The 13,120-nt window shown below is 38.9% G+C and overlaps 1 protein-coding gene across 1 annotated transcript in view; it reads left to right on the top strand.

Annotated features, from left to right (window-relative positions):
* The first annotated feature begins 28 nt into the window (after positions 1–28).
* The window catches only part of MCM3AP (minichromosome maintenance complex component 3 associated protein), a 30,701-nt gene continuing 17,609 nt past the window's right edge, over positions 29–13,120 (top strand). The window contains exons 1-8 of the mRNA XM_072418463.1: positions 29–87; positions 4,006–6,402; positions 7,239–7,459; positions 8,455–8,533; positions 8,622–8,745; positions 8,830–8,966; positions 11,273–11,412; positions 12,532–12,729. Coding sequence (XP_072274564.1) covers positions 4,053–6,402; positions 7,239–7,459; positions 8,455–8,533; positions 8,622–8,745; positions 8,830–8,966; positions 11,273–11,412; positions 12,532–12,729 — 3,249 coding nt within the window. The 5' untranslated portion in view covers positions 29–87; positions 4,006–4,052. The remainder of the gene's footprint in view (positions 88–4,005; positions 6,403–7,238; positions 7,460–8,454; positions 8,534–8,621; positions 8,746–8,829; positions 8,967–11,272; positions 11,413–12,531; positions 12,730–13,120) is intronic.

Genomic DNA, 13,120 nt, shown 5'->3' with positions numbered 1-13,120 from the left:
AGTGGCTGGGGGAACAAGTTAATACAGACGGACAGGAAGTATTTTTTCCTAGAAATATTGGGAGTCGACTTGTTTAGATGGATGGAGGTGAGTACTTTTCACTCAAGTGAATCGGTTTACACATTCATCGGCTGTGAAGGAATATAACGTAACTTTCAGCTGCCAGTCTGGGAGGACTGAGAATGATTTTAGTAGCTGAACGGAGCTGCTAAAAATCTCATGAGATCCAGTTTGTTGTTCTATAGATGTTTTTTTCATTCGCACCCCCTATTTAATGTACAGTGCTGCATAATATGTTGGTGCTATATATTTCCGGTTTATTAATAAAAATAATATGAGATTTTCAGTTTCATTCCAGAAATGACTCTATAGGAGGTGAATCTCCTTTCTTCCCCCCCTTCATAGACTTTAATATTAGTAAGATATCAATCACTCATTTGACAGCCCTAGGTAAGTGAGGAATTAAGTAGCAATGCAACCACTTTAAAGCGTACCTAAACTTGGAAGGAAACAACCCTTTTATGTAAGGTAAAAATTCTCCTTGTGTATTTTTTAAGTGTAACGCCTTTTATTTTTTTTAAAAGAAGGTGCCATCCCCTAATTCATGATCTCCTAGGCCATCGAAAGGGAATGGGAGCGCAAAGCCTCCCGGGATACCTACGTCAGGCATCTCAGGAGGCTCTTGGGTGCTCTTTCTGCGCATGCCCAAACAGATTGGCAAGTTTTTTTTACCAATCTGCATCACCCCATCTCGCGCCTGGGGCCAGTGACGTAGGAAGAAGATCCCCGAGGAAGAGGAGGAGATGGCGACCTGGAAAAGGATACCGACACAACGTGGGACCCAATTGAAGAAACTTCCGAACTGATTGACTGCCCTGCAGTCTTTGGTAGTTTTAAGTTTACTTCCTCTTTAAGGTGAAACACAGCTGAAAAAAAATGTTGCAACCATGGAAGTAGTTTTTATTACTATCGTCTGAGAGACGTTCTATTTGTTAGTGCTTTAAGACCTTTCCATTATGGGGAAACCCTCTAGAAATGACTTTCAGGTCTTCAGGGAACCCCTCCTATAATTAATATATCCCCATCTCACAGTACATTGGTGGTGTGCTCTCCAGACCCCTTTAGCTGGGCGCACCACCCGGAACTTTTCAGTAACCACCCTGCTGTTTTTGGGTGGCTACTAAAGAGTTGGGTCACAATACAGGGGCTGCCACCTTCCTTCAGCCTCCTCCTACCCAGCTGGTGTCTTTTTCAGGGGAGAACAGTGACTATCTTGGTGATCATTGGGAAGAATGCCCCTACATTCCTAGCCAGTGGGAGGAATGTCACCTATACAGATAGCCAAAAAGATCATTGATATCAGTTATACTAGTCTGAGAGGCACAAATTTCTCAAGGAACCCCTGGCAACCTCTTGCAGATCCCTAGGGTTCCATGGAATCCAGGTTTAGAAACAGTGTGTTAGTGAGGTATTAATGACACAAACTCATACATCTAAGTTCCTAACAACTGAAATTCTCTGGAAGTACAAAAAGCATTTGTAAAGAAAAAAAACAGTGGATGGAATGGGTGACTGCGTCTGGAGGAAAAGAAGTTTAAGCTCCAGATAAGGGAGGGATTCTTCACTGTAAGGTCTGAAAATGTGGAATCTGCTCCATCAGGAAGTAGTTTCAACAACTACTATAGATTGCTTGAGGAAAAAGCTGGATGCTTTTCTAGAAGCATAAAATATAACTGGGGATTAAAGCTTTAATATCAAGATAAGAGACTGTTGATCCAGGGAACATCCGATTTCCTCAGGGAATCGGGAAGGAATTTTTTCCCCCCGTTGAAGCAAATTGTACCAGGAGTTTTTTGCCTTCCTCTGGACCAATTATGTCTTATAGGGTTTTATATCTGGGATATGTTTATTTCACTAGTGGTTGAACTTGATGCACTTGTCTTAGCAGTATCTCATTAGCAATCCTTAACATAAGTTGTAAGATCGATTGCTTATCAGGTTATAGCTTGAATAGTCAATTCTCCCCTCAGCTGCTCTGAAGTAGCAGTGCAAAAGAAATATATCCTGGCTTTGACCACTTTTCAAATCCATTGTATATGGCCCTGCCCCTGTGATGACAACAAGCAGCTTTTGATTCTTGCTCACATGTTCCTCACTTGAAGTCACAGGAAGGCTTGCGTCACTATTTGCATGATCTAGCAGAGAGATACTACTTATATCCGTGGCAAAGTTATGATTTTTTTTTTTGCACATTTGAGCTGGAAGGGAGTGCACAACTTTTCATATAGGAAGACTAGTGGGATATGAGTTTGTTTGCCCTTACTTAGGAAGTCCACTCCTGGAAAGGAAAAAGCAGAGACTATTTTTCTTTATAATGTAAATCTGTTGGGAACATTGCCCATTAGCCCATCTGAGCTTTTTTTTTTAACATTTATTTTTTAGTATAGACTGCTTTGATTATGTGTCTACTTAAAAGTGAAAATCTGACAAAACTTTGCAAACTATATGGGCACTAAAGATCCCACAGTATACAGACACACTAGTCACAAATAACACTGTAAACTTGGTTGCTGAACAAAAGGCAGCCTGATGAACTGATGGTATTGCTTATTTACTTGACAGTTGTCCTCTTATGTCTCTTTTGCATTAAAAGCTTTTTACTTTTTTACTTTCCTGTTTGCATAAATTGTGTAGGGATTAGTTCCACTCTATAGGACTCTGCATACTAAATGGATGTGGTCGCTAGAATAGGGGAATCTAAAGTTCATATCTGCTGTTATTATATTACCCCTAATGTAAAGGCTTGTACAGATGTGAGCGTAGAATGAATGAGCGTCGTACAGTGCTGCTGTGTTCTGGGAGGGACCACACTGCATCCTCTGAATTAGAATTAACAATCACCATTATCAATTAGTCATTTAGTGACCTGGCAGCTGTACTAACTGGATTTTTATCCAACATGATCACAATGAGGATGTAGCATCTATTTGGTAAAAGACAAAAAAAATCCACTTTAGCAGTATTTCATTTTGGGCCCCAGGGAGCTTTTCTTTGCCATATTCAAGGTTTAATATTCTTTACTGCCATAGGAACCCATCCAGCAATGTGTTCTCCTTGCATCATCTGGTCTCTGGAGCTGCCATCTCTACCTGGACTCATTCTGCGTTTAGAGTCTTTGGCCATTTTCATTGACCAAACTGGAATGACATAATGCACCCACATGAGCATGGGAGTTGGCACTCAGCTGGCACTTGCTTAATAACACACTACCTGATCTAGGGTGACAATACTCTAAATCTTTTGTACAGTATCCATACAGCATTTTTACACTAGGATAGGAAATGTGATTGGCCAGATCACCCCTTCCTCATATTCACAGCACAAGCGATGGGTGTTCTGTAGTCAACAGAGTGAACAGGAAGAAATGTTACCTGGTAACAATCAGCAGAGGCAGAGTGCAATACAGCCTATTAAGTTATCTTAGTAGATATATGGCAGGATCAGAAAGGTATTTTTTTTCACTTACCAAACATTACAAAATGTTTTTTAGGTTATATTTAAATGAGCAAAAGAAATCAAGTGAATTTTATTGTTGCGATTTACATATACCTCAAGTGTGTTATGTAAGCTTTCCTCGCACCTGTAGAATTTGGGTTGCAATAGGCTGTGATGGATTACATTGTTACAAAAAACAATACAAGAAAATATATTTTCCAGGATGATTAGGTCTTAATAGTTAATGTTTCACTTAGTGGTTGCCTGCACCAACATACCATTTTTTTTTTCCCTCAAAAGACTTCAGGGGATGATTCCACTTTAGAGATGCAGCATTCATTAACTCGGTAGGAAAGGTAAGTATTTACTATCTTTGGTAAATGGTTTACTTTGTGCCAATTTTACCATTCTTGGCTAGGCAGATTAATGTTATGTTGTTAGTTATGCTTTATTGACAGTTGGTGTTAATTGATTTAACTTTATCCTTTTTTTCCCTATTTTCTTTTAAAGATGTTTGACATTTGGACATAGACCTGGAATTCTTCTCTACTTCAGACATGAATTCTAATAATCCATTTGGAGGGTCTCAAAACACTGGTGCTGCCAGCCAAAGTACTGGATTATTTGGACAGTCATCTATGTTTGGCCAGAGTGCTAGTGGACCCTCTGCTCCTTCATTTGGTCAGTCTTCATCTATGTTTGGTCAACTCAGTTCAAATCAGGCTGCTCCTGCATTTGGTCAAAGTATTGTTAGCCAGACCCCAGCGTTTGGACAGACAACTGCAGCACAGCCAGCTTCATCATTTGGCCAAGCAAACAGTGGATTTTCTGCTTCTGTGTTTGGTCAGGCATCCTCAGGACAGTCGACTCCAGCATTTGGACAGTCTGGTCCTGCATTTGGACAGGCTACATCTGGTACATCTAATTCTGTTTTTGGACAGGCCACATCCGAGCAGCCTGGTAACATATTTGGACCGGTATCATCTGGATCTGTGTTTGGGCAGGCCAACTCTGGGCAGTCTGGATCTGTGTTTGGGCAGGCCAACTCTGCGCAGTCTGGATCTGTGTTTGGGCAGGCCACTTCCGGACAGCCCAGATCCGTGTTTGGGCAGGCCACTTCCGGACAGCCCGGATCCGTGTTTGGGCAGGCCACTTCCCGACAGCCCACGCCTGTGTTTGGACAGGTCACTTCCGGACAGCCCACACCCGTATTTGGGCAGACCAGTTCTGGACAGACAGCTCCAACATTTGGACAAGGAAGTACTGGACAATCGACTTCCCTTTTTGGACAGACAACTACTAACCAGCCTCCTTCTGCATTTGGCCAATCAGGCCCTGCATTTGGACATTCAAATTCTAATCAAACACCTCTGTTTGGGCAGGGTGCCAGTAGCCAGACAGCCTCCCCCTTTGCCCAAACAACAACTGGCCAGTCGAATCCACTTTTTGCTCAGCAAAATAATAACCAATCTGCCTTGTTTGCACAGTCTAACACTAACCAGACAGCTTCTCCATTTACACAGACTGTTTCTAGCCAGTCATCTACACCCTTTGGAAGTAGCAGTTCAGTATTTGCTTCAGGATCATCAGTTCAGGCTGCTTCAGGATCATCAGTGTTTGAACAGTTAAATAAACCGTCTCAGGGGGAATCAAATAAAGGTTCTGTATTTGGACAGTCCGGGACTGGCACTACCTTTTCATTTAGTCAACCAGCTTCTGGCCAAACACCTTTGTTTGGTCAGAATAATTCTGAGCAAAGTCCAAACCAGTCATCCACCCAGTCAGGACAAGATGGAACAAGCCAAAATGTTGCTTTTGGACAAACTGGGCAGAGTAACTTATTCAACCAAACATCTGTATTTGGACAGCCTACCTCTGGCCAGTCATCATCAGCCCAGGCTTCTAAGTTTGGGACTGCACCCACCACACAAACTGGGAGAAATAATATATTTGGGGAGACAGCTGAAAAAATGTCAGTCTTTGGTCAACCTTCAAGCTCTTCTGGTCAGACAAAAAGTATTAGTTTAGCATTTGGAGGAACTACTGAAATGACTACCAATTCTAATGTACCAGAGTCTAAATTGTCAACTAGCATGGCTTCTTCCCATTTTGGACAAATGACAAGTATATCTTCTTCAAATACAGCTTTTAAACCAATATTGCCAGCAACAAATAAAGCTCAGGAGGCAATGGAAAAGTCTTCATTTGGAAATCCTACTGGTGAGGCTTCGATAGGAGAAAGGCAGAGTAATAAATTGTTCTCTTTCTCTGGAGAAATTAAAAACAAAGATGAAACGGGGTCTTTAAGGCCTCCCTTTGCAAGTGATGATAGTTTTACCAGTTTTAATGAACAAGCTGCAAAAGAAGAGCCTCTTAAAGGCATGAAGCGAAAGGAAGACCAAGGCCGCTTTCCCTGCAAACCTGATTTTGCCTCTTCAGATGATACACCTGCTGATTTGCATCGTGAACACCCTTCAGTAAAGAGGTCTACCAGACTAAATCGAGATATAAAAGCAAGTGCTAACATTTTATATAAAAGCTTGTTTGATGCTTTAAAAAGTCAAATAAAATCCCAACAAAAGGAGCCCAAAAAGGATGAGAATACAGGTTCTTCGTTGCCAGATCCTGATACATCTGCACCAAGTCAGACTACTGCAAGAAATTATTCAGCATCTGAATCCAATCAGCAAGCAATTGCTAAAACCCAGTTTACAGCTGTAACCAATCAGCCCCCACCAAACAAGCCCCATTCCTCTGCAATCCAGGGACTGCCTAGCAGGACTTTTACAGTTGTTGGATCAAGCTTCCAAAGCCCTGAGAGAGACAGTTCTGTGGCTGGACCCAGTCCACTATTGTCTTCCAGAATTCGACCTTTGATGGAAGAACCACCATCTCAAGAAAATCTGTGTATGTTCCATAAATAATCCAAATTCTCTTTGTTTTTTCCCCTATAAAGATAGTTACCAACAAGGATTGCGGCTGTAGTGGAAATGTTGATATATTTAGAAAATACCAATAGTGTAGCTTTATAAAAAAGCAAGTAATTTATTAGACATCCATCATTAATGTAAAACTGTGAGAAAATAATTATGATGGCTATGGATTGCTAACTACTTCTGAAATGACTAGTTGCCGGGCAACAATGCTGAAACTTTTGGTTAAATACTTTATTCCACTAACCTGACATATTCATGCAGATAAGAACACCTAACCTTTTACTTTAGGGAGTCTAAAGGTATCAGATTATTTCATCCTAATCTTGTTTTAATTCTATTCCTGAGGTATAAGGTCCTGTCCATGTTTCTATAGTATAATGGCATAAAACACGTTTTGTTTCCTCAGTAGTTTTAAACTTATTCTAGGAGAAACCTGTGAAAGCCAACTAGCCTATATACTTTTGAGTCTCTAATCTGAAAGTTGTATATATAAAATTGTAGTAGGAGGAAATTCAAAAGTGCTTACGAGCATACTTTTAGTGTTGGTTACTAAAAAGTATGAAAATCAGTAGGTCAGAATAAACACAGATGTTGCCTGTCCTGGCTTTAACTTAAACTTGATATGGTTAGCAGAGAGTGTAATCTGGTTGGCGCTGTAGATTACAAGTTGTTATGGCTTGGTTAAAATAGTGTAATGCCCACACTAAACGATTTTTATAATATACAACATGTATCAAATATGTGACTTTTTAGCAATTTGTGGGATCAAGCAATTAACAATTAATATTATTTGCGTTTCCTGTTCAGCTTCTGGAAAGACACCTCTTCGCAGGACTAGGCGCAATGACAGCACTGACAGCCTTGGACCGCTTTCTCCGAATGAACAAACCAGCATCCAGTTAAAGAATCTCCCTCAAAATCTAAATAACAAACATACTTTGGAGACCTTTTTTAATAGGTTTGGCAGAGTTCAACGGGTGTTTTGCAGGCCTGTACAAATGACAGCAACTATTCACTTTGCCCAACATGTAAGTTTTGAGTGAACTTTATTGCATTTATATTAAATGCTTACTGTTTTTATATATGGATTTACAGTCTTATAAATTTGCATGTTCGTAAATACCTTCATTGTGTAAATGTTTTTTTTCCAGAAACACTTGTTTGATTAAACTTTTAGGGGTTTCTTTAATCCCAGATTATTTAATTTCACATAGTTAAATTGCCAACTAACTAGAACGAACAAAAAAAAAACATGATTCAGTGCAACATAATGCACATTACTGAATTATTATTTGTAATGTGATGCAACATGAAGTCATTAAACTGCTTTGCCGTCATGCATTGGGCAACACGCAAACACAGGTGCATTGTAGTTATCACAGCAGCAGGCAGGTGTGAAGGAGGGTTTTTTCCTTAGCTGGTTTAGCTGATAGGAGAGTTCATCTATTTGCATGGTGCCTAGGTAATTAGCCTAGCCTGTATTAAGGAGTATATAGACCTATAAAAGTGAAGGGTGAGGTTAGTACACACTGATACACTTTCACTTCCAGTTCAAAACAACAAACAGATCGGAAACAAATTCAGCAACTGACCAATCATAAGAGACATTTTTTGTAAATGGGAAGGTTTCAATCAGTAGCACGTAAATCAAACCTAAATAATAAATCGTAAATATCTTAAGAATTGTGTGGTTTTTACAAACAATTGAACGTTTTTAAACACAATTCTAATCCCTTTCTTTCCAAAAATGGTGATTAAAAGGGCAAGATCTCTTGGCGTATTTTGTGACTTCTGACCACCTGGTATGCTTTTTTGTCAAATGCAAAATTGGCAGCAGATCTGCTTGTGTGTACGAGGTTTTTACTTTCCTTTCTATCCTTTCTTACTGAACATGCCCAAAGAGAGGGGATTATGGCAACTTGAATTTGGGCACCTACCTGCGTAAATCACACCAATACCTATATACACACAGCAAATTTTAATACCAAATGTAAACATTTATTTTATTTTCCACCTGTTACAGAAACATGCAGCAAATGCCAAGAAAGCAGTAAAGAAGTGGAATAAAGATGTATCTGTGTTTTGGTGTCGAAAGAAATCCAGTGAGTGAAACTTTCTAGTAGTTGCAGTTTGTGGTATATTCGTTTTTTGCTTTGCTAATACATGTAATATAATGCCTGTATTTTTTAGGTCCATTCAAGAAGGAATTGCCTCTCCCTGATAATGAGAATCCGCAGGAGAGAAAGCAAACTGAGAAGGAAAGCAGCGTTCCTGCCTCCAGTGTACAAAAGCCTATTTTCCGCACCGTTAAGGGGTGAGTATATAGATCATCTTGTTTTCTGTGCCTGCACAAGAAGTATTTATTTATGCAATTTTTAACTGTTTTGTGTTTTCATAGATCTCCTCAAAAGGAATCTTTAGACTCTGCAAGTCCATCTCTGCCACCTTCGCTTTTGCCTCTTGTGGGAACTGTGGCAGATACTCCTGAAGAGAGATATCGCTTGCTAGACCAGAGGGACAAAATCTTGCGACAAGGTGAATATAGATCTTCTTATTATAGCTGTAGAATACCAGATTTTCCTCAGAGATCATTTATACAGTTGCAACTCCTTGACACACTGTGCCCATTTTCGTTTTTCCTTCAGCAGTCAAAGATTTAGTTGCACTGTGCACAGAAGGAAACCCATGCTCTAAATAAATAAAAAAAAAATGGTTACTAAACTGTCACTGGTTTCAGTTCATTTTGTGAAAAAACAGTAGGCTAACACAAGCCTTTCCAAATGCTTGTAAGTACAGTAAGTAAAGTACAGTTACCTTCCTACTGAGGTCAAAGCATCATAATGGGCATTTCTAAAGGAAAGGGGTCTACAATGGCATTCTACACAATTCCACCTGTTAGTCACATGGGGTGGCAAATTAGTTTAAAGCTTGCAAGTAGGCTTTGTATGATGACCATATGTTTGAAAGAAATGTAAAAAACATCAGTGGATGTTATGTATATGCTTGTCATTGAATGTATTGTCAGTAGCTAGTGTAATTAATTATCTAAGGTATTTGAAATGTGTAGTATTTAAACTGGTGCTGATATCAATAATAGTAGCACATAGGAATTCATCATTTTTTTTTGGAAATTGTGTTTTTATTGAAAATTTTTAACAAACATACAAACCAGAAGACTATAAAAAAATAAAGTAATATTAAATAGCAAATAGCAAATGAGTGCAAAACAGTATTAAGACAGTAACTACATCTCTTCAGTCAGTTATATACATCACCGTACAAGGTATGCTCAAATAAATTCTACATAATAATAGAGTAGAAAACATAGTAAGCGCACTCATCATGCACTCAAGTATATATTACATAACAAACAGCCATTAACCCAGGCCAACCAACAACAAAATGGAAAGGAGGGTGAGAAAAAGGGCAGGGATAGGTGGAGGGGGAAAGTGTGGCCAAGACCTAGGGCAGCACATGGCATTTAGTCATAAGAAAAATAGAGCACCAGAGGAATAGGGGGTCATAGCGGCAGCCGAGCATAGTAATGGTCCCAGACATCCCATGTTGCCTCAAATTTAACTACAGTATCCCTGATAAGAGCCGTAAGATACTCCATAAGACGTATCTCCTGGATACGTGTGTACAGAGCTGTAGTAGAGGGGGCCCTAATGGATTTCCAGTGGGAGGGGATCAGAGTGCGTACCGCTACCAAAATATGGGAAGCTAGCATACGGGCGTATTTCGGCAAGAATGTGAGGGTTGCCCCAGTAGGCGGGTGAGAGGATCCAAAGGAATCTGCTGTTGGAGTACCTCACTCAACAACCTGTTCTCTCGAGACCAATATTCCTGAATAATGGGACACAACCAAAATATGTGTTCCAGGGAGCCCTGGGAGACTCCACATGGCCAACAAGTGGGATCAGTCCCAGGGAACAACCTATGCAACACCTCCGGGGTGTGATACCACCGGAGAATTATTTTGTACAAGTTTTCTTTGTACAGCGTACATATAGAGCTTTTGTTCGCTGCTTCCCATATTTCCAACCATGCATCTGAGTCCAGCGTTCGGTTTAGAACTTCCCCCCACTTGCTCATACAACATTGTACTTTTTTTAATGCAGAATTACTGTCTGGCATAACATAAAAAAAATCATGTCAGATTACAAGCAAATGCCACATAGCATTTTGTCTCCTGGGATTGCTTGCAATCTGATGTTTCTCTACATCTTAAGAACATTTGAACCATTGTAATAAGCTGGTTTCTAAATGATTTCAACATACCTCTGTGAATGGGACATGCTTTTACCAAGTAGTACTATAATTACCATCCATACTCCTGTGTATGAGAAAATGGATACCTGTCCAAGCTGAGTTCCCAGGAATTTGGATGTTTACTCTCTTCTCCAGTATAAGATAGTTTGAACCCATCTTGATTTGTCTGTGGTGTTCCCCTGGGGAAGTAGGCTCAGCCCTGCAAATGCATTGGAACAATTTAAAACATCACTACCAAGTCTTTTTAGAATTTCATGTATACAATGTCATCAATCATAAATGTTTAAATTTCAATCTATTTGTATATTTTAATGAAACATTGTGGTGAAATATTAAATATTCTTAATGTATGTATTTATTAAAGGTATGATTGAAATTTTTATGAAAATTATTATATATATTATACCACACAACTCCCTATTTTTTTGGGGTAGGAATCTATATATCCCCCCCCCTTACCTCCTTTTTTAACCTAAAAAAAAATATTTTATGGAGGTGGTTCAAAACAGACATTCAATGGGGATAGCCTTTTTTCCGTTATAAACCATCTTTTATTTTTTGTTTTATAGCTCGAGTGAAAAGGACAGAGCTTGACCAAGCTAAGGTTTTTGTTGGTACTTGTCCAGATATGTGCCCTGAAAAGGAGAGGTATATGAGAGAGACACGTAACCAACTTAGTATCTTTGAAATTCTCCCAGGAACTGACAAGGTAATATTAGGGACATTAATAATGTTCAGCCCTGTACTTCCACTTGTTAAAACAGTTTTGTTTACACTAAAAATGATAATATTTAAAATATATTATTTGTTGTACAAATGTCGTACAGCTATACACAGATATAAAGTTGATTAAGAGTTTATAACATGTCTTACGCTATAGTTTAGTTAGGATTGATGAGTATAGACTTAATCCATAGTTTTCTCCCTATAATTTGTTTAAAAACCTTATTTAAAGTGCACATTTACTATAGGCTCTCTTTTACTATATGAAATGTAAAAAACATCTTAGTCTGGTAAGGTAATTTATTTCGTTGCTTCCCATTCTAATAATCTTTACTGTGATACCTTGGCCATTGCATCACCACTTCTAAAGCCAAAATGTCCCCGCTGTGCTTTAACATTGCAGGCTCATTCATTTCTATGTGTTAACTGGAAAATAAACACATGTATTTCTTATTTTTTTTATTATTGAGTGATCTGGAAAACGGTTTAATTATGGAACAGTGTTCTCCCCAGCCCCTTTTTGCACTTATCAGTAACCACCTGGCTGTTGTTTGGTAGTTACTGAAGGTCATATTACAGGGGCTGCCACCCACCTACAATTTCGTCCCACCCAGTTTAAAAAAAAATTTCTGTGTTTAGCGCGGTGGGAATATATTGAACTGTGGCGCACATATTCACTTTAAAGATTTCAAGATTTGTGAGAAAAACTGTTCTGTTTGAGGCAATGCCACACAGGGGAGACTGCTAAAACAAGGAGCAAGCTAAGTGATTTTTACAGCAGACATTACAGTTGGGTAGGTGATGGGCCATGCATACAGTACAAGGTCACTTTATTAGCAAATTATGAATTGGCAACAGTTGCATCCTTACAACAAATGTATACAATACAAAGATTTATTCAGGCAATTATGATACTGTCTGAAAGGATTCTATTTTTAGGATTTATTGCTTCTGTCCAGTTTCTCTGTTTTCTCTGATTTCAGATAGACTGTTGTATTAAACTAAAGAGGGGAAAAAATCACTAACTGATTTAAGTATGTTTGAGAATATAACGATTTAGCAAATGAGTAGTTGCAGACAGTAATATATTTTTGTTTTGTCTTAGATTGACCATGCTGCAGCTATTAAAGAATATAGTCGTTCCTCGGCTGATCAGGAGGAACCACTTCCCCATGAACTTCGTCCTCTGCCTGTGTTGTGTATGACCATGGATTATTTAGTAACCTATATCATGGACCAAGGGGAGAACAATTATAGAGATTGGTATGACTTTGTGTGGAACCGGACAAGAGGCATTCGAAAGGTAAGGACAGAGTAATGTGATTGCCAAAAATTATGTTGGGGGGGAACTGTTCTGTAACTCTTTTCTCCGTTTGGCTAATCTTTCACTGTTGATTTTTTTTTGTCTTATTTTTAATCTTTCTATTAAACATTTTTAGTTTATTTTGTTATGTATCATATTATTAGTTTCATTATACACAAGACAAATTATTAAATAATTGAGGTCTATTCATAAATCAGTGAATCTGACATTTACTGGAACATTCCCTTGTGGAGAATATTCCAGGCCAGGGAATTTCAATGGAAGTAGTTGATTCTCCACCAAGGAACTTTTCTGTAAATGTCAAGTTTACTGCTTTATAAATAGACCCCATTGTGTACTTTTAAATCGGCAGGAACACGTGTTTGTTTCT

This window comes from Pyxicephalus adspersus, chromosome 7 (assembly GCF_032062135.1).
Source record: "Pyxicephalus adspersus chromosome 7, UCB_Pads_2.0, whole genome shotgun sequence".
NCBI classification, from domain to species: Eukaryota; Metazoa; Chordata; class Amphibia; order Anura; family Pyxicephalidae; genus Pyxicephalus; species Pyxicephalus adspersus.
Note: the sequence above shows the minus strand (reverse complement) of the source record. Positions and strands in the feature narration are given on the sequence as shown.